This window comes from Bos javanicus, chromosome 10 (genome assembly GCF_032452875.1).
Source record: "Bos javanicus breed banteng chromosome 10, ARS-OSU_banteng_1.0, whole genome shotgun sequence".
NCBI classification, from domain to species: Eukaryota; Metazoa; Chordata; class Mammalia; order Artiodactyla; family Bovidae; genus Bos; species Bos javanicus.
The window spans coordinates 64,320,232-64,342,320 of record NC_083877.1 but is presented as its reverse complement, the minus strand read 5'-3'; the positions used below and the strand labels follow the sequence as shown (position 1 = coordinate 64,342,320).

At 44.7% G+C, this 22,089-nt stretch overlaps 1 protein-coding gene and 1 long non-coding RNA gene across 3 annotated transcripts in view; both read left to right on the top strand.

The window, feature by feature from the left end:
- Positions 1 to 9,489, top strand: part of SQOR (sulfide quinone oxidoreductase) — a 53,804-nt gene extending 44,315 nt beyond the window's left edge. For both annotated transcript variants that reach the window (XM_061428875.1, XM_061428876.1), the window contains exons 7-10: positions 5,351 to 5,534; positions 7,180 to 7,247; positions 7,756 to 7,934; positions 9,174 to 9,489. In XM_061428875.1, the coding sequence (XP_061284859.1) occupies positions 5,351 to 5,534; positions 7,180 to 7,247; positions 7,756 to 7,934; positions 9,174 to 9,231 (489 nt within the window). In that variant the 3' untranslated portion in view covers positions 9,232 to 9,489. The remainder of the gene's footprint in view (positions 1 to 5,350; positions 5,535 to 7,179; positions 7,248 to 7,755; positions 7,935 to 9,173) is intronic.
- An 8,357-nt stretch (positions 9,490 to 17,846) lies between these two features.
- LOC133254701 (uncharacterized) overlaps positions 17,847 to 22,089 on the top strand; it is a 135,113-nt gene continuing 130,870 nt past the window's right edge. Inside the window, exon 1 of the long non-coding RNA XR_009738746.1 lies at positions 17,847 to 18,303. This is a non-coding gene — a long non-coding RNA (uncharacterized LOC133254701). The remainder of the gene's footprint in view (positions 18,304 to 22,089) is intronic.

The window sequence follows — 22,089 nt, the reverse complement described above, 5'->3', positions numbered from 1 at the left end:
GCTTAAAGCTCAACATTCAGAAAACGAAGATCATGGCATCTAGCCCCATCACTTCATGGCAAATAGATAGGGAAACAGTGGCTGACTTTATTTTTCTGGGTTCCAAAATCACTGCAGATGGTGGTTGCAGCCATTAAATTAAAAGATGCTTTGGAAGGAAAGTTATGACCAACCTAGATAGCATATTAAAAAGCAGAGACATTACTTTGCCAACAAACATCCGTCTAGTCAAAGCTATTGTTTTTCTAGGAGTCATGTATAGATACGAGAGGTGGACTATGAAGAAAGCTGCCAAAGAATTGATGCTTTTGAACTGTGGTGTTGGAGAAGACTCTTGAGAGTCCCTTGGACTGCAAGGAGATGCAACCAGTCCATCCTAAAGGAGATCAGTCCTGGGTGTTCATTGGAAGGACTGATGTTGAAGCTGAAACTCCAATACTTTGGCCACCTGATGGGAAGAGCTGAGTCATTTGAAAAACCCTGATGCTGGGAAAGATTGAGGGCAGGAGGAGAAGGGGATGACAGAGGATGAGATGGTTGGATGGTGTCACCAACTCGATGGACATGGTTTTGGGTAGACTCTGGGAGTTGGTGATGGACAGGGAGGCCTGGCGTGCTGCAGTTCATGGGATCACAAAGAATTGGACACAACTGAGCGACTGAACTGAACTGATGAACTTATGAATGCCTGTATTTTCCCCCACTGGTTTGTCAACTAAAAAATATAGTCACTTAAAAAAAAATTTATATAGTCACAACCTAAAAGTAGAGAGTTATTTTATTTGGTGGGAATGTTTAGGACTCTGAGTCAGGCAGACAGCATCTCAGTAGCTCTGAGAAAACTGCTCCGTGGAGGCAGGAGGGGAAGTCAGGCTATATACAGGTTTTCAACAAAGGGAGCAAGCAGTCTGAACATCAAAAATCAGGTAGCAAGCTAAGGAATTCAGCATTCTGTGTATGGGAAGATGCAAGCTTCTGGGCTCACTGATTCATTCCTTTCATGAGCACCTCAGCTATCTGGGGCGCATCCTGTTTCCTTGCTCACCTTGCTTCTTCATTCCCCCAGCTCCTCAGCAGTCACCCGGGGGGGGGGTTGGGGGGGTGGCTGCATCCACTGGATTGCAGTTTTGGGAGCCCTCATTCGTATTTGGAGGCCAGAAATTGCTGATGGCTGTGACATTTCTTGTTTATTGATATGTCAGCAGATACTTTCATTTCAGTTTATGATTCATTCTGTCCTTAAGTATTTTGGTGCTCAAGTTGTCCCAGATTGGGTCAGCAGGAACCCTTTCAGAATGGCCCTTAATGTCCTTGTGACATGTCCCCATTACATTTTTGAGCACTTCCTTGCTTTCTGGTGTCCCAGGATGTCCCAGGCTTGTCTCCTTGCCCCAGCTCACGGTCATCATTTTGAGTAGCTCTTATATAGTTATGCATCTAGGGCCTACTGGGTTGTCTAGGGCTAATTATCCTCCTATGAAAGGATGTCCATCTACTCTGTTATTTGATTTTGTGTGCATCCTCTTTGTAGTTTTTTGTTTTCTTCCTTCCTAGCTGTCAGGCAGTTGTGACTGGGAGATCCTTCTAGCTCCAGCATTTTAAAACTGCTACTTCTAATCTTTTTATTGGCTGGAAAATGAGATAGCCAAACTCATTAAATTCTATGTAAAGTAAAAGCAGATGGGTGGTGTGTGAGGGCCCACAGCATATTTTTATGCGCCAAGTGTATGAGCTTGAGTGCATGAACTTAATTTTGTTATTAGGTCCTTTTCTCTCTGGTTCTCTGCTGTGCCGTGGTTCGTTGAGGCTTGCAGATAGGGACTTGGATAAATAAATGGTTATTGTTCTTCCAAGCCAGGCTTCAGCAATACGTGAACCGTGAACTTCCTGATGTTCAAGCTGGTTTTAGAAAAGGCAGAGGAACCAGAGATCAAATTGCCAACATCCGCTGGATCATGGAAAAAGCAAGAGAGTTCCAGGAAAACATCTATTTCTGCTTTATTGACTATGCCAAAGCTTTTGACTGTGTAGATCACAGTAAACTGTGAAAAATTCTGAAAGAGATGGGAATACCAGACCACCTGACCTGCCTCTTGAGAAATGTGTATGCAGGTCAGGAAGCAAGAGTTAGAACTGGACGTGGAACAACAGACTGGTTCCAAATAGGAAAAGGAGTATGTCAAGGCAGTATATTGTCACCCTCCTTATTTAACTTATATGCAGAGTACATCATGAGAAATGCTGGACTGGAAGAAGCACAAGCTGGAATCAAGATTGCCAGGAGAAATAATCAATAACCTCAGATATGCAGATGACACCACCCTTATGGCAGAAAGTGAAGAGGAACTAAAAAGCCTCTTGATGAAAGTGAAAGAGGAGAGTGAAAAAGTTGGCTTAAAGCTCAACTTTCAGAAAACAAAGATCATGGCATCTGGTCCCATCACTTCATGGGAAATCAATGGGGAAACAGGGGTAACAGTGTCAGACTTTATTTTTGGGGCTCCAAAATTACTGCAGATGGTGACTGCAGCCATGAAATTAAAAGATGCTTACTCCTTGGAAGGAAAGGAGTAACCTAGATATGACTAACCTAGATAGCATATTCAAAAGCAGAGACATTACTTTGCCAACAAGGGTCCGTCTAGTCAAGGCTATGGTTTTCCCTGTGGTCATGTATGGATGTGAGAGTTGGACTGTGAAGAAGGTTGAACACTGAAGAATTTATGCTTTTGAACTGTGGTATTGGAAAAGACTCTTGAGAGTCCCTTGGACTGCAGGGAGATCCAGCCAGTCCATTCTGAAGGAGATCAGTCCTGGGTGTTTATTGGAAGGAATGATGCTAAAGCTGAAACTCCAATACTTTGGCCACCTCATGCAAAGAGTTGACTCATTGGAAAAGACTCTGATGCTGGGAGGGATTGGGGGCAGAAGGAGAAGGGGATGACAGAGGATGACAGCCATCCAGAGGTGGCTGGATGGCATCACTGACTTGATGGACATGAGTCTGAGTGAACTCCGGGAGTTGGTGATGGACAGGGAGGCCTGGCATGCTGCAATTCATGGGGTCGCAAAGAGTCGGACACGACTGAGCGACTGAACTGAACTGATTGTTATTCTGAAGGGTTTATAAAGAAAGAAGATTATTTGTGTCCCTTTTGAAGTATAGGCTTTTAGATTAGATTTTCTCTTCAGACCTAATTCTACTGTTTAAAATATGAATTTCAAAAAATCTACCGAAAGGCTTTAGAGCAGTGACTCTCAGCTCTGGCTGCACATTTCAATCACCCAGAGGACTTTCAAAACATGCTGATGCCTGAGTCTAACTCCCACAGATTTTGATTAATTGGTCTGGGGTCTGGATCGAGGATTGGGAGTTTCCAAAGTTCCCCTAATGATTCTCATGTGTAATCAGGACTGAGCACCACTCCTGTAAAGAATTAAATGTACCCAAAGTCTCTAGTCTCTGATCCTTCATAGAGAGCTTGTGAACTGGCCCAAGTCTCCCGTTTTTAGAGATCTGAACTTGTTTTATATCATGGCATCCTAGAACTAGAAGAGATTTTGGAGATTATCCAGTACAGTGTATCTCCTTATAGGAAAGGTGAAGTGACTAAGTAATAGCATTTCATTTTTCATTATAAATGAACCTGTTCCTTTAAGCCAGAGTTTCTAATACTGTCATCTACAGGTTTCATGTTTCAGAATCATTGGGGTGGAGGTTGTTAAAGTACACATTCCCGTTCTTCTCCCAGACCTAATGGATTGGGATCTTGGGGTGGTAGGGCCCGGGAACCTGAATTTTCTCTACAGATCTTCTTTATAAACATAAAATTTTGAACACCACTACTCTGAATAGGTTATTTATGTTAATGAAGGAAAACCATGTTATTCACTAGATTCAGTTTATGGAAATAATTGATAAAAAACAAGCTATAACTAAATGGCAATATTAATTTCCAACAAATCTATAAAATGACCCTAGTAGTTCTTTTGCTCAAGTAAAATGTCATCCCTTTATGATGATTATGTGGAAATATTTAACCTCCCTTCTAGAAAAGATGTATGAAATTCATGTGTATTTGTGAAATTCAAGCACATATTAACTCTAATAGATAGAGATGATGCTAGTAAGATTTGGCCCTCAGTTCTGCTTAACTTCAGAAATACAGACATGGCCTTAATAATTTGGTGGATGATGGTTGTTGACTATTCCATCTGCTGTCCTGCAGACATGTGCTCAGTTTGCATGTAAATTAACAGGCAGCCTCAGGGACCTAGGCCACTAGAGAGCCAACTAGAGTACTTTGCAAAGCACTGCACATTTGCTCCACTTCTTCCACCTTAAGGCTGACTAAGCTCATAACTGAGAGTGGGAATAAATATAAGTCACAGCCCTAACTCCCTCTGCTATCATGACTCCCAGGCCCTGGTGAAGATGTAGAACTTGTTATGAAAATCAGGGGCTGTTGACTATCGCAAGGTTAGGATTGTCCTAAGATGCTAAAGTTTTCACTGTAATGAAATGTTTTATGAACAGTTAATCAAGTTGAAATTGCTAGATGGAGTTGGTTAAAAGAAATAGAATAAACTACAAAATATTATGTAAACAAACAAACAAGCATATCACATAAACAAAAGAGTTACATGAGCCATCAGAACTGATTAGGTTGGGTCAGTGCCTAATTGCCAAGGGTAGCCTTCCTTGATAAAGGTTTTTTGGGGAAAAAAATCCATCCTGCCTCCTATGCAGTTCAGTAAACCCAATACTGAATCAGACCCCTCCTTCTTCATTGTGCTAGCCAATATTCTTGCTGCCTTTATTTCACCTTAAATTGGTATTTGATGGTTTCCTTTTCGTGTTTTGAGAGTTGACTCATATTTGAGAATGGTGCTCACTTATCAGCTCCTAACATGGGTTTTTACAAGTTTTACGCACTCTGAGAACCTCTTTGCAGAGTAAACCTGGTGTAACCAGACTTTACAAGTCATCAGTCGAGGGTCAGGAAGACAGCAACTGAGATACATCACCCGCTTCATTTCAGAACAGGTAGAAGCATCAATGAGTTCTTTCAAAATGTTAGTGAAGTTCACTCCAGTTTTTCAGATTCCCCCATGCCAGCTGCCAAAGGGATCCCATGAACTCTGTACCAGGAGACCATGTTAGTTATTTTATCACTGCCTTGCACGGGAGCATGGATGATCTTGGCAAGCATGTGGACCAGTACGAGCACTAACTGTACAGTGCTCCGTGCAGCCATAGTCCATGTGTGTGTCAGGGAGTCGGGGCCAGAGCCTGTGGGGCTATGGAAATAATGGAACAAACACATTTGGATGCTCTCCTTTTTTGCAGTATGAAATGCTTCATGTTACACCACCCATGAGCCCACCAGATGTCCTTAAGATGAGTCCTGTGGCTGATGCTGCCGGCTGGGTGGACGTGGACAAAGACACTCTGCAGCACAAGCGGTACCCAAATGTGTTTGGGATCGGGGACTGTACCAACCTGCCGACATCAAAGACCGCTGCCGCCGTAGGTAAGGCCTTGAGCTATGTTCCCTCCTCACTCAAAGCAGGGGTGCCTTCTGCTAAGGCACCGCCATAACAAAAACAAAACTTGGACACCAGCAGCATTTCATTATATACTAATTATATTAATGAAGAAACTTTTGTGCCTAAAAACGCCTTTGGCCTCCCCAAAACAGAAGTGTTGTCAATGAACCTAGTGTTGTGTAAAGAAGACAGTATCTGTTGAATGCTTTGCACCAGAGTAACATGACCTCATCTGCCTTTTCTGGGTCAAAGGGGTGGTTTTCAGGGGAGGGGGACATTGGAGAGAGTGGTGCCACTTTTCCAGCTCTCTAGAATTCTGTTAACTTCTCATACTACCGTGCTCATATCCCTGGTCTTCTTTGGAACATCGCTGATGCTGGGCAGGTTAGCTGTTTTTCTTCTGCCTGAAACACCGTAAAACTAGGGAAGCATTTGTTTCCCCAGAAAACACATGCAAGTCAATGAAAGCTTGCAGAGCAGAAAATTGCTGTGTTAAGACAGATACAGTGAAGAGTGCCCTGATTGGTACACGATTAAGGCCTCAGCCTGGGCAACTAAATTCTTCACGTCGATGTTCCGCTCTAGCAGTGATGGAGAGAATTGCCTTTTGAATTCTGTTTTCTGTAGACAGGAACTGTCTTTTTTAGATGCTATAAAACACGAACCTCCCTGCCGGTGGGTATGGGAGCGTTTCGTGTGAATTACATACCCACAGAACATGTGTTACTTTTGTTGACTATATCAACCTAAGAAAGGCATTCTAGGAAATCCACTGAATGTCCTTCTTATTATTTATAGTCATTTCCCCCAAACTTTTAATTTCAAAAATCTCAAACCTATGAAAACTTTGAAAGTACAATGAATACCCATATACCCTTCAGGTATTAACCAATTATTCATATTTTGTGACCAATATAATAATTATCCAATAAATGAATATTTTGTTTGATCACTCTATGTACCTTTTTAAAAGTCATCTGAAAGTAAATTTTGACATCATGATACTTCATCCTCAAACACTTCAACTTCTGTCTCCTAAGAAAAAGGACTTTCTCCTTTATACCCACAAGATCATTTTTATGTCTAAGAAATTGAACATTACATTATGAAATCATCAATACAACCCATTGTGAATTTCTCCAGTTTTTCTAAATATGTCCTTTTTAGCTTTGCCTATCCACTCTTCCTCCCACCATCCCCAATTCCCCTTAAATCTGTGAGCCAAAAGCCACACTCCACACTGATTGCCGTGTCTCTTTGGTTTTCTTTAATCTAGAACAAGCCTCTGACATTTATTTTTTCACTTACATGACATTGACATTTTTGAAGAGTGCTGGTTGGTTATATGGAAAATACCGCAGTTTAGAATTGTCTGGTAGTTTCCTGTGATCAGATTCGGGTTGTGTGTTTGTGCCTCCCACTGTGTCACCTCAGGAGCCTGTCCTGTTAGTTTGTCTGGTCCTTGGTGAAGCTACAGTCCATCACTGGGTTGAGTTGTGTTCTAGTTACAATCTAGATGGATGGGATTTGGAGCCTTCTTAACTTCTTCACGTTAAAATTATTCGCAAATTAGTTTTCCTGGAAAATCTAGACACTTCTGATTTTCTGACTTTTCCATTTCTTATATAGCTGCCCAGTCAGGAATACTTGACAGAACAATTTCTCTGATTATGAAGAATCAAACACCAGTGAAGAAGGTTTGTATGCCTTATAAGAATCACTGTCTCAACTTAGCATCTTCCATTCTGCATGAAAACTTTTCCCACAATTTTGCTGCTTTCTTAATTAGTTTCTCTATTACGGGCACTTCAATTTTTGCCTTTAGTATATCCTTGCTATATAATTTCTATATTTTCATTGTACAAAAAGTAGAATATACAAAAAAGGAAAACATTACCACTGCTCAGAGTAAATGATAAGTTCTAAGATGTCTAGGTGGTTGTTGTTTGGTCGCTCAGTTGTGTCTGACTTTTTGTGACCCCATGGACTGTAGCCAGCCAGGCTCCTCCATCCATGGAATTTCCCAGGCAAGAATACTGGAGTGGGTTGCCCTTTCTGTCTCCAGGGGATCTTCCCAACCCAGGTATTGAACCTGCATCTCCTGCATTGTCAGGCAGATTCTTTACCATCTGAGTCACCTGGGAAGCCAAGGTGTCTAGATAGCACATGAAAAAAAGCCGCTTTCCAACTCTGTCTCAATCACAGTATGATGGCTACACGTCGTGTCCACTGGTGACTGGCTACAACCGTGTGATTCTCGCGGAGTTTAACTACAACGCTGAGCCCCTGGAAACCTTCCCTTTTGACCAGAGCAAAGAGAGACTTTCCATGTACCTCATGAAGGCTGACATGATGCCGTTCCTGTATTGGAATTTGATGCTGAGGTAAGTATGTCACCTGGGGGAGAGGCATACCTGTTAGCGGATTGCAACAGCCTGTACAGGGGGGTTGTTTCAAGGAGGCCTTCCAGCTTCAGGAGATATGACCCTGAGCAGGATGGGCAAAGGGGATGTACCTTGCTAAGTCATGTCTCAAGGATTGGTAATGGCAGTCTGAGAAGGGTTCTGAAGCCTCAGCCAGACGTGGTGGGCAAGAGGCTGCCCTGGGTGAGAGAAGGAGCCATAGCACAGCCACCACCCACCCAAGGACACAGCCTCTTCTTTTTATAATCGGCAGTGACCAGTTCTCCTGTCTTTCATGTTCTGGCACTCTCTTGCTGCTGGATACACCATCATCATCATCATAATCATAGTGAATCACTTTGACCTGTCAAGTACTTTATCATCTGCCACCTTAATTTTGTTTTTATTATAAGAAAAAGAAAACATACTAATTAAGAGCTAAGCTTTGGAGACCTGTATTTGAGTCACATCTGCCGCCTACCAGCTATGCGTCCTAGGGCAAGTTGCTTAAACTCTCTGTGTTTAAGTGTCTTACCTGCAAAATGAAAGGAACACTGTCTTCCTCACAGGATGGGATGAATAAGACAATACATAAAGAGACAGGTCCATCGTAGGCATTCAATAAGTAAACAGTGACAAACTTAATAATTCCTCTTCCTTGTTGCAAAAAAAAAAAAAAAATCTCATTTGACTTTCCCAAACCCTTTGAGAAAAGTAAGTCAAAATGTAGACACCAGTGTTTTTCAGCTAGGGATGATTCTGCTCCCCAGGGGACATGTGACAATATCTGGAGATATATTTTGTTGTCACAGCTGGAGGGGATGCTACGGGCATCTAGTGAGCAGAGGCCAAGGATGCTGCTGAATAGGACTGTCCCCTACCATTCAGAAGTATATGGTCCAAAATGCCAATAGGTTTGGAAACCTGGACCTGTACCTAATTTATGAGCTGCTCAAGGTAGAGAGGACTGCAGTTTGCGCGTAGTAGAGGCTTATTACAGGTTTGCTGAATTGAGTCAGTATGTCCAGGCTCACACAGCAAGTCAGTGTTAAGGTCAGTTACGCCTTCCTAGACATGGGTTCTTTCTACCTTGCTGTCAGTCTTGCTTTATAGCCTGAGAAACAGTGTCTGTGAGCAGCCTGGCTTCCCTTTAAATATCCTGCTGCCTGAAGTCACCCCCTTTTTCTGATGCAAAGAACTGTTCTGTGTCATTTCTTACAGGGGCTACTGGGGAGGACCAGCGTTTCTGCGGAAATTGTTCCATCTGGGTAAGAGCTAAGGATGGCCCAGCCCTTGCTCTCCCTGGGTGGCTTCTGGACCAGAATCACAGCCATGGATTGACCAAGAGCAGCACGAAGAACTCAAAACGCAACACCATAAAGAATTTACTGCTGGATGACAGTGACCAAATGCCTCCCTTCTCAGTCCCTCCAGGCAGCTCCCATGCAGGCTGCTCAGGACAAGCTTAATTATTTGGAAACATTCAAATGAAAAAATAGACTTCTATTTTTTGAATAAAAACTCCCACTGATTGAGATTCTATGAGAAAATTTGATCTTGATTGGTGGTATGAAGAGTTCTAGCTGTAGGGAGGAAAAGATTGTGGTGGTGGGATAGTTTACTTGTTACCTACTTTGACTATTCAACTGAGAGCTGGCATAATTTCACCAGAGCCTGTCTGGATTTGTATTATTTGAAACAGTGCCTGTGAAGGCTGTGAAGACATGTGGCCTAGAGCTGGTGCTGTGGGGGCACAGGGGACTGGCTGCTGCCCCTCTGCTCCTCCACTGTGTTCGTGCTGAGGCCACGTTCTCCCAGCCCATGACGGACACAGGGAGTGCTCGTGCTGGCCTGTTCCTACGGGACGCTCAAGTCCTCCACTGGCAACTTTGGCTCCAGAATTGCCCATCAGTCTGGCCAAAGCATCAGGCCCGACTTAGAAGTGCATCAGGCCCGAGGTGGTTCTTCCCCATCCCTCCTTCCTTCCTCCCCCTCTTCCTCTCCCTTCCTCTCACAGGTGTCCCTCTCACATCATGGTCTGAAAGCCCTCCCTTGCCTTCTCCTGTGCCTTCTCCTTTAGCCTTGACAGACATTTCCTCCACTAAATCTCTTGCAAATCCAATTCTGTCATGGCCCCTGCTTTGCAGAGAATGTACACTTAGTGAGGATGGGGTTGATGCAGTACCAGTTTTAGCCAAGAAGATTTTTAATGAGATCACGTTAGAAACACTTCAGGACGTAGTTTCAGTTGACTTGAAGTTCAGCAGCAGCTTCAAAATCATTTTTTCTCCAATTAGTTTATTTGGAAGCTTACAGTTTCAGGTTTAAGTTCAACCCGGTATTTGAAAGCCTTGCATGTTTCATATTTATAAATTCCATGAAAGGGCAATGCATAACTGTTTATGCAATAGAGTTCAAACCTAAACTGTTACCCAGTTTGAGGAACAGTGTTATGCTAACTCTCTCATTTCCTGAAGTTCCTAGATGGCTTTAGAAGCTCTGCTCAGGCATTTGTTCATTAATTTAGCAAGGATGTACTGAGCTCCTCCTACGAGCTGCCAAACACTGCATTGGCCCTGGAGATGCAGTTGTGATCCAGACAGATAAGGGCCCTGCTACAGCCTCATTGTTCCCGTGATAGTCTCCTCTCCTTTCCCTGGGATGCTGGGAAGCTTGCTGAAAAAGGCCTTGGTTTGACTAGGAAAGTAGATTTTCTTCAGTAGCACATGTTTCTGAGGAGGAAAGGGAGTCCTCGCAACAGACTTCTCATCTGGCGATAGAAGTGGGAGATGTTTTCTGGATGGCCACATTCTGGCTTGTCTGGGGTTTCCCTGTTTAGCATCTATTATTCTGGCATAGCTTTAATAGCACCGCTCCCCGCCCCAGTTTTCACTTTCCAAATGTCCCGTTTGGACAATAGATTTTATTGACCACTGTAGTGATCGCACTCCACCCTCCCACCCTCACCCGGGTCCTAGAATAAGAGCAGTGCCACAGTAGGTGGTGCTGTTTCTGTCTGTGCTGCTGGAGAACAGGCAGAGGTGGGGGTTTTCTGTCCTGCTCTGAGTCCCTGGGTCTTCACAGAGCTCCTGCCTGAGCCGGCTGCAGCCTGGCCCCTGGTGGGCTGCTGAGTCAGGGAGAGCTGGGGGCTGTTCACCCAAAATGATCTTTCTCTGCAAGGTCCACGCAGTCCTGGGAGTAACGTCCCTAAATGTGGACACAAATGCATTTTCACAGAGTGAAGCTGTGTTTCTGGGAATGGCTGAGGCTCCTGGGTGAGTCACTTTGAAATCCCTCACAGGGTGAGCTGGCGTCTCCTGTGTCTGTTTATGACTGTGTATTCTGAATAAACCTCCAAGCATCAGGAAGTTGCTTCAGTTCACATTATGCCGGGCAGAATTGACTGCCAAGGCTGGGGGGGAGGGCAGTAACCACTATTGACCAGTACATTGGTCTCTAGCTTTCACTCCTTTGATATGGGAAAGATCAGAAATGTGCTGAAGTCCAGAAAAGTTTGACTTCTGAAACCATATCTTCTAACCACAAATGTGGGCTTGCTCAAGGGAGAGGCCCTGCTCTGGGACTGCCTTCAGTTTTTCCAGTCAGCAGCAGTAAACGGGGAGGGGTGAGACCAGGGTAGCTGGTAGTTTCTCCAAAGATGGTGCCTGGGGTGGGTGAGGTTGCAGGTCCCATCCTGCTGATGCCTCCAGAGTCCAGAAGTGACACAGGGCTGGACAGCTGGCTTGGGAAATCCCTTCTTGGCTTCACCCCCCACCCCCACCACCGCTGCCACCCTTTGTCCCAGAGCTTCTTCCCTTTCAATTTCTGCCCTGGCGTCAGCCCCTGGATGAGCTGAGGGTACAGTGCAAACAGACCTGGGTGGCAGCTTGGGGACCACTGAGCTCCAGGGAGAGAAGTGAGACTGAAGTCAACAGGGGGAACACAGGGTTTCAGATTGAGTAGATTCTTTTATTTTGGTATGAAACCTCTTATTTCTAAATTTTGTAGACAAATTCAGAGAATGGAGATCAATAAAAGGAATAGAAATCACATCAAATCCATGACCCAGTTGTAACAACTAATAGCATCTTGGTATCTTTTTCTCTAATGTCCTAACGATTGCTGTTAAAGTTCCTGAAAACAAGTAGGATCATACTGTAAGTACTGCTTTGTGACCTGTGCTTTACACTTAATATGTGTTGAAGGCCCAGTGGTTGGTTGTAGGGAGGAGGAGATTGGTGAGTAAGTTACTCACGGTGTACAGATCATTTATCCTGGCTGAGAAAACTGCGAATTAATTAATGTAGCAAATATATGTAAATGTATAATTCTCCAACAATCCTGAAGGTAGAATTATCAAAGATACGGAATATTGTTCTTTTGAGGAATGTGGCTTTGTAATGTAACATTTAAGAGTGGGTCCTCTGATTGTTTGCATGCACAGGATAACTTTAGTCTGATTTTAAAGCAAAGTCCCCCTTTATGCCCTAAGACCACAGATGAAGCTTTCATTTCAGATAAGCTCATTGTGATCATTTCAGGGAGGGAAGGATCAAGAGCAATGGTTTGGATGAGATAATGCTTTCTGAAAAGATGAGTGAAAACCAGGTCTCTCTGGTTTTGTTCACTGCTAAGTAGTTAAGGAGATTGCTTGTCTTTATGCTGGAGAAAGTCAAGGTCAATACTTTGCAAAAACCAGGTAGAAAGATCACAAGACACAGCTGAGAAGGATGGATGGTGACATATGGAGCAGTTTTCTCCCCCAATATTGATTTTTGAAAAATAACTTTCCTGGAGGAGTGCATGCTATGAACAACCCTAAATGAAGTTAAAATTTTCCATGTTTGCATGTAGTAAAACTATTGTAATTGCATCCCTCAGGTACCATTTGGGGCCACGCCCAGGCCCACAGAAGTGCAGACAGGCAGGAACCCTGGTGCTGTTCTGTCACAAACTGGGTTCGGATCTCTTGAGGCACAGATGGATAGAACACAGGATTTGGAGCCATAGACCAGGATTTGGGTCTTGGCTTTCCCACTGACTGCTGATAGCATCCCTCTCACATGTTTTAATCACCACCTTGTCCCCTGTAGAGTGGGTTAATGATCCCTACTTCACAGAGCTAATGCTAGCATTAAATGAATTGAGGTAGCTTTTAGCAGTTTGGCACATAGACTGTAAGCTATTATTGTTGACATTGACTCTAGTAGTTGAATGAAGCACTCAGAAATACAGCCTCCCCTTAGACTAGAAATTCCTCCCTGTCTGGGAGAAATGGGGTCATGACAGCTCTCCAACATCCTTATTCTAGCAAGAAAGATGGATTCTGTCACTTGTTACCACTGCAACTCTGTGCCTCATTTTGACAGACTTTCAGAGTTGGGAAATTGTCAGCATTATAGATTAGCCCATGCAGGGTGATGGGTAAGAATACATGTTTTGGATCCAAGACTGGATTTGAATCCCAGATCTGCCTCCCATTGGCTGTGTGACCCAGGGAAACCCTTTGGGCCCCTGGTAGGTTCGGATCACAGAAGGACCTGTTTTCAGTCTCTTAATATCAGTCAATTCATCTCTCCAGGGTATATAAATACATATGATATATACTATTGGCTATAGGGCTTCACTGACTGCAAGAATTCATTATTAGCTACTTCCACAATTATTTGGGGGCATCTAATATACTCAAGGCCCCTGGGTATTCAGAAATCCAAGTCCTTATCCTCTGGGAGCTCTGTTTGATTTTTTCCATGAAGCGTCAAGCTAGAGGTCCCATCTGTATGTGGTCATAGCATTCAAACTGTGCCGTCTTACACCAGACATTCAGGGAAAATACCGAGAAGAAGGTAACGTTTGAGTTGAGTCCCTGTATTAACCAGGTCTCATTTGGTTCCAAGTGACACAAATCAAAGCCAAATAAGCCTAAAAGAAAAAGGGGGAACTTACTGGCTCATGTAACTGGGAAACTCATGTGTAGACTTCAGGCTTGACTAGATCTAGGCATAACAAGGTAATCAAGGTGCTCTCTTTTCATCTCAATTCTCTTCCCCTCCGAGTCACTCTCTGTGACCGATATGCTTTCTCACTGTGGCCAGGGAGGAGGGCTACATGCATGTCCTCCTGGCTTGGCCTCCCTAGTGGAACAAAGAACAGGGCTTTCCACATGTCAATAGCCCAGTTCTGGGGGCGGATTATGATTGTGTGCTTAGTCAGTCAGTCGTATCCGACTCTTTGCGACCCTTTGGACTGTAGCCTGCCAGGCTTTTCTGTCCATGGGATTTTTCAGGCAAGAATACTGAGGTGGGTTGCCATTTCTCCTTCCAGGGGATCTTCCTCACCTAGGAATTGATCCTGTGGCTCCTGCATTCTTTACCCGCTGAGCCATTGGGGAAGCCCATAATTATGATTACCAGTCAATAAACAAGTGTTTCCCCTATCTGAATGAGTATTCTTTTGTTCAGTGCTGTATTAGCAGTACCTAGAACACTATGACCCAGAACAGCACATACTAAATTCTCAGTAAATATTTGTTAACTAAACGAACCAACTAAATTTTGGCCGTGTGCTTACTTCATATGTAGGGAAGTGGGGTTTGCTACTTAAAGAAGGAGCCTGATGGACAAATGTTCTGAGTACCCTAGACCATGATCACCTCTAAGGTCCTGAGGCATGAGGAAGACTTGGCCAGGAGCAGAGGAGTAGAAACTTCCAGGCATGAGGAACAGTACAGGGCTGTGGGTGGGGGGCTGTGGGAATATGGATAATTTGGTTTGGGTAGGAAGAATATTGGACGACAGGAAGAAGACAGGGTGGAAAATGGGATTCTGGGGTACCTTGGGTTGGGCTCTCTGATGTTGGTTTTTGTTCCTTGGCCCGCCGTTTGCATTCTGCATCCCGCTCTCTGCCCTGGGAGGCTGCCCAGCAGGCAGTGTGAATGATCTTCGCTGCTGTCTGATTTCTGGTTGGGTTTGACCAGTGGGGCTTGGTAGGTGGTGGGAGTGAGAGGTGAGTAAGGAGTAAGGCTGGGGCACTCAATCCTCTGGCTCTCTCCTGGCGGGCCTATCTTGGCCCTATGATAAGAACAGAAATTGAGAGAGTTTATAAACTTTTATAGCAATTTGAAAGAGATATTTTATATTTGTTACCTGTTGAATCTAATAATAAAAAATTGGGGCTTGTATTTTATGTGTGTGTTCAAATTTTATTTTTTTCTAATAATCTTTTATTGTATTTTACAGAAGAACTAGTCTGAGAAGAATTAGATTTAAAAAAAATCAAACAAAATGAAAACAAAGCCCACAAATCTGGTTTCAGCGCATGGCTGGAGAAGCCCCGCTTTCCTTTTGGGCTTGATGCCCCCTCCCTGTACCCATCCTGGCAGGCACAAGGGTGGAAACAGCTTCCTGGCTACGAATCCTGAGGGACTGCACTGTGCCTGCAGTTCCTCCAGCGTGGCTCACCTTTGTACATAAGCTCACTGTGAATTATTTTGACTTGACCCTGTCATCTGCTTCCTGTTGAGACAGCTGACATAAACTAAAAGAAGTGCAGAGCTATTGAGGGAGTTTACATGTGAATGACAGGGGGCTGTAGGAGCAGCCTGGGTGAGCTATGGATTGAGGAAAAGACTCCAGACAGACTGACCAAGGCCAGGACCAACTAGCTTCAACAAGGAATGGTGAGGGCTTGAATGAAGGCACCAAGGGAGGAGAGGAGGGGAAAGATTCATGAAGATTTAGGAGACTGTATCAGTCGGTCAAACAGAAACCACTATATAAACAGTGCAGGCAGAAAGGAATTAAAAATTGCAGAGGTTTGCCAACTATGACCTGTGAGCCAGACTCAGCCCACTGCCCATATTTATAAGTAAAGTTTTATTAGAGCACAGCCATCTTCCTCCATGTCCCTATTGTCTCGGGCTGCTTTTGCACTATCGTGGCAGAGGGGAGCAGTTGTGACAGGGACTGCATGTGGGCCTCAAGGGCTAAAATATTTACTAGCTGGCTCTTTACTGAAAAGGTTTATCAGCTCCTGGAAAACTGGGAAGTTGGTACATGCAGAACTCCAGGGGCAGCTGAGGAAACAAGCATAAAGGACAAGAACTGCTGGTTTTCAAGGGACTGCAGAAATTGCAAGAATATTGGCCCCACTGATCTCAGCATTTGTCCCACCAATGCAGGTGAGTATTGGAGAAGGAAATGACAAGCCACTCCAGTGTTCTTGCCTGGAGAATCCCAGGGATAGGGGAACCTGGTAGGCTGCCGTCTATGGGGTCGCACAGAGTCAGACATGACTGAAGCAACTTAGCAGCAGCAGCAGCATGCAGGTGAATGCCTGCAAGCCTGTGCGTCTTGTGTCTACAGACCGAGAAGCCTGCCATTGCCAAAAGGTTAAGCTTCTCTTCCATTTTCCAACTATATTGAATCATGCATGCTAAGTCACTTCAGTCATGTCTCTTTGTGACCCTATGGACTGTAGCTTGCCAGGCTCCTCTGTCTATGGGATTCTCCAGACAAGAATACTGGAATGGGTTGCCCTCCTCCAGGGAATCTTCCTGACCCAGGGATTGAATTCATGTCTCTTATGCCTCCTGCACTGGCAAGTGGGTTCTTTACCACTAGCACCACCATTAAAAGGGCAGAGGTCACTTAATTGCTGTATGGGGGGAATGGGAGGATGTGGAGAAGGGGACAGTGCTGACCTCTACCCCCACATGTTTACTGTCTCAGTGGTCAGTCAGGGCTCTTCCTCCCAGAATAGATAGATGCCCTGTTGTTGACTGGGGACCATCCCCTTGAAATTTAACAAGACTGTGGCAAAAAACTCTCTCCCCACTATTTCTTCCTTATCTCAGCAAATGGAGGCATTTTCAGTCCAGGAAAACTGGTTTCATTGCTTGCTTCCTCCAAATTGGTGAGTCCTCTTGTAAATGTATTCTTACATCCTACGAAGCCACCATATATCTGACTACTGATTGGTTGTCTTCTAAATGAGGAATGCCTTCTTATGGTTTATGCGCAAATACAATACTGCAGGTACTTAAACATCAATAACTGTACAAACAGCATAGTAATTGAAATGGTTGTGGTTAAAATGAAACTCTCCTAGAATCCAATTTATAAATCTAGGAAAGGGCTGTTATTTGTGACTAGGAACTCTGTGTTCATGGTTTATAGAAAATACAGAAAGATTTTCAAGACCACATAGCAAATGCGAGACAGAACTGGAATTTGAATCTCAGTCTGTTCCCACAGTGTCTTAGGGTTACTCTGAAAAGCTGCTCTTAGTTCAGTACTGTCGTATTTCTTTTCAGGAGTAAAAGAAAAAAGAGAAATTTATTAGTCTAAGTTCTCTTATTTTTCCAAGTAGCAAAACAGCAATTTATTGGCTTATGTACTTAGAAGTCTGGGAAGGAGATCAGGCAAGGCTGGATCCAGAGGCTCAATTTCTTCCTCTCCTGTTTCTGCTCTGCGTTTCTTTGTGTTGGTTTCTTCCTCAGGTACACCACCTCATAGGCTGAAGAAGTGGGGCTTACTTGGTCTGTAGAGCCCACACACCCTCTGTTAAAATGGCAAAATTCTTGGATTTGAGGATCCAAGCTGAATTTGTGATTTTTATTGAACCAATCACAATGCCCACTCTTGGGGGAGAGGATTGGGTCAGCCCTGTAGGAAGCACTTGAGCTGAGAATGGGGGTGGAGGTGTTGATTCTCCAATGAGACATATTCTGGGGTTAAAAACGTCTTTTTAATACAAGAAAAAGAAGGTGGACACATCCTATCTTCTCCATTGTCAACATTCATCTACTTGTTCACTCATTCTCTGGCCGACTGCTGGGTCTTCCGGTGAGTAAGATGCATTTGCCCCTCGGAGAAGCCTAGACCCTAACGGGGAGCATCCTCCGAACTGGACAGGGGAAATGCATCTCCTCCAGGATGCACTTTGACACGAGGGATTCCTGCCAGGACCTGGCAACTAGAGTCCTTTCAGCTTCCCAGTACCTCTCAGTGGGCGCTAAGACAAAGCCAGTGAAGCGCTGGCCCCTGGAGAGGGAGCGGGGAAGGGGAAAGAGCACCTGGGGAGGTCCTAGAGCCGGGTTGTGGGCGCCTGGAGCGCCTGCTCGCGGCCTAGAAACGCGAGGTTTGAAGAAGTAACGGCAAGCAGCGAGTTCACCACCTACTTCTGATTAGCTGGCGGCCAGGTGAGCGCTGGGTCGAGGAGCCAAAACTCCGCGTCGCTGGGAGTGTCTGCTCGTCCTTCCAACCACTTTCCCCACCGCCCCGCCCTGCACAGGTGCCGCGGGGACAGCGGGGACGGCGCCGCGCTCCTTTTCCCTAACTGTTCCTGTGAGGTGAGTCGGCTCAGCCCCAATCATAACTACAATCATAACTAAAATACTATTAATTGGTGTAATTTGAGTGTGCTGAGACAGACACCTGGCTAGGGGCTTTGCGTCCAATTTCTTAATCTTCGTGATTGCCATAAGGGAGGGCATTTTACTTGTGTTTTATGAAGGACCGAGGCTTAAATTAGAGAAGTTAACTTGCCCGGCGCACGTGACTAGGAAGCAACAAGGTCAGGGCAGAGTCACAAGAGGGCCCGCCTCTTTTTTCTTCATAGTCCTATCAGTCTGCCTTTTCCTTGGGGAAAACCCACGACCTGAGAAAGTAGGACTGACATATATACACTCCCAAGTGTGAAATAGATAGCTAGAGGGAATCGGCTGTATAATACAGGGAGCTCAGCCTGGTGCTCTGTGACGACTTAGAGGGGTGGGGGAGGGGAGGGAGTAGGGGGAGGCTCGAGAGGGAGGGGATATATATATATATATATACTTATGTATGTATGTATGTATGTGTGTGTGTGTGTATATCGGAGAAGGCAGTGGCACCCCGCTCCAGTACTCTTGCCTGGAAAATCCCATGGACGGAGGATATGTATAGTTGCATTTTTGTAAGGTAGAAACCCGGGGCTTCCCAGGTGGCTTCAGCGGTAAAGAATCCTCCTGCTAATGCCAGAGTCGCAGAAGACAGGGGTTCGATCCCTGGTCTGGGAATATTCCCTGGAAAAGGAAATGGTAACCTACTCCAGTATTCTTGCCAGACTAATCTCTGTCCATGGTGGGCTACAGTTCATGGGGTCGAAGAACTGAACACAGTAAGCATACACACACTCAGGGCAGAAACCAACACAACACTGTAAAGCAATTATCTCCAATTAATAAAAAGACAAGAAATGGCCACCTCCCAAAAATCCCCCACAATGTATTTTGACAAATGTAAAACCCACATAAACACCATATATATGTGTGTATGTATACATGTATGTATTGTTTATTTATTTGAGGAAATGAATAGCATTGGGAATATGGGGCTGTAGGTAGGATGAACACATTTCTGAAATTGGGAATTCGGCTATATCTGGTGTGACAGGCAGAATTTTTTTTTTTTACTTTTTTTAAAAAATTTTATTTTATTTTTAAACTTTACAATATTGTATTAGTTTTGCCAAATATTGAATTTAGGAGTCTTGTACAGTCTGGGATGTTGGTCATCAATAACATATGGGGTGAAACTGTAAAGCCACAAGAGGCCTTGGTGAGTTATGGCTGGCAAGCCACACCACCTGCCCACACATACTAGCCTCACACTTACCTGGAGCTTCCTCTCAGGCTTGTCCTGGACTATCCAAGACATGTACCAATAATATATCAAGTGTTATAATTGATAACACTTGGGATTAAAGTCTGGAGCAGCTCCTTCCTCTGTAGAAGATAACCTAAAGGCACCAGTCTTCCTCTTTTTCTATTTCCCTCTCCCAATTTCTCCTTGCTCCCAACTACTTGGTCTGATTCAGAGGTCTACATGTCTAAATTACTTATTCTTTACAGGGGAGAATATTGGTACTGGCCATTTCTGATTGCTTCATTTCACCAGGCCATTTCTGATTGCAAGTAACCACTCTAGTCTAATTATCAATCCATTTAAAGTGATCGTTTGTACCCCTTCACTAAGGAAATTTATATCCACTGATTTCTCCAACCAGACTTTAGGCTTCTGGAGGGCAAAGACCTATCTACTTTCTGCGATGAAGCCTTACTGTGTGCTATGTTGAGCCTTGATGCTAAGTAACTGTGTATCTGTGGTTCCCAAACCTGGTGGTACATTGCAATCAGCTGTGTGTGGCTTTTTTTTCCCCCCCTTCTTTTTAAAAGGACTTTGGGGATTGTGTCTAGATGGCTTTGGCTGAAGCCTGGAAATCTGTATTATATGTGAACGGGTGACGCCATCCCTGTGTCATCTCCTCTGCTGCACCTCTGTCTCACCCACCTCTCATCATGGCTTCATGGGGTGGGGTGGGGGTTCCCTGCGGCACTGGGAGAAGAGCTTGGGTCTATTGGCAGGGATTGAAATGGACTGCTGTCACACTACTGCCCCATTCAAGAGTTGCCTTGGGGCTCTGGTGAGGCGGACACTCCCAAAGGGCAGAGCTGTGAGTGGGACCCTTGTTTGTCTGTTTTGCTTGGAAAGAGAGGTGGCCTGAGGTTGTTTCTGTGGACTTTTGGGCAATGGTGAATGCTCTGGTTAGGTGTGTGGAGCAGGAGTCCGGGGAAGAAGCCTGTGACTGAATTATGGGAGTGGGCACATCTTTGTGTTGACCATCAGTACTCAGCAGAGGATACTCCTGGTTGACTCGTCTGGCAGATGTCTGTCAGCCTCTGCTCGGTCGCCCCAGTGCTCACATGGATGAACGAGCTAGAGTGTAGAGATGGAGGCTCTGCATGGTATCCCTCCCTACCAGAGCTGGTCCAGTTCTTGTCACTTCTGAATACCCGGTATGTTAATGGCAGAGACAAAAGATGAGCCCTTGATATGGTACCACTTCTAAGAAGTCCAGCCAGATGTTTGTTGCCAAGTTGATGCCCCCAGGCCTTTATCACCCCGTATGGAACAGTGATTTGTCCTTCTTGGAACTGATCCCACCAGATATTCATTGGCCTTTCCTGTGCTTCTGATAGTATCATCTGAGGGTTCAAAGAGTGCCTGTTTACTGACAAGGGGTCCTACAAAACAACTTTTCAGCTCATTCAGCTGTTTCAGCTAAACAGCTCATTTTACCGTTAAGGGAGTATGATAATTGGCCTATCAGCACAGAATCCTCGGGCCTACCATACGCCCATCATCTGGGAGTGAAATAAAAGGTTGGACTGGCCTAAGGGGCCTTTTAGCCCCCAGCTGGAATCAGCTAGCCATAGATGTCCTTGGGTTAGCGCCCTCCAGGGGGCCCAGGGACTCTGGATGCCTGTGTTTCCATAGAGGAGGCCAGAGGCCAGATGGGAGGGTGTGTCTGGGGGGACACTGGATGGCTAGGAGCAGGGACAATGGGGGAGCCTAATGGGAGCAGAAGAGGGTGGCAGACAACCAAGCAAAACTGGAAACAGGCCTCCAGATCCCCTTTCTGGTGGTTCTGACTCGTGAATCTGAGGGAGGACTAGGAAATCTGGACTTCTTGAGTAAGTTGGGTGCTCTTGCAGGTTTGGGAAGCATATGGGTTGGAAAAAGGAACATAATCAGAAAGAGGCAAGTGTGAGTACTGACTTCACCACTTACCCAAGGTGACCTCCCTTCACGGAGCGTTGTAGGCTAACTTGTTTATACTCTTTTCTTTCTTTTTTTTTTTTATTCTCAAGACACTCACTTTATTATTTTTTTTTTTAATTTTATTTTATTTTTAAACTTTACAATATTGTATTAGTTTTGCCAAATATTGAAATGAATCCGCCACAGGTATACCTGTGTTCCCCATCCTGAACCGTCCTCCCTCCTCCCTCCCCATACCCTCCCTCTGGGTCGTCCCAGTGCACCAGCCCCAAGCATCCAGTATCGTGCATCGAACCTGGACTGGCGACTCGTTTCATACATGATATTATACATGTTTCAATGCCATTCTCCCAAATCTCCCCACCCTCTCCCTCTCCCACAGAGTCCATAAGACTGATCTATACATCAGTGTCTCTTTTGCTGTCTCGTACACAGGGTTATTGTTACCATTTTTCTAAATTCCATATATATGCGTTAGTATACTGTATTGGTGTTTTTCTTTCTGGCTTACTTTACTCTGTATAATAGGTTCCAGT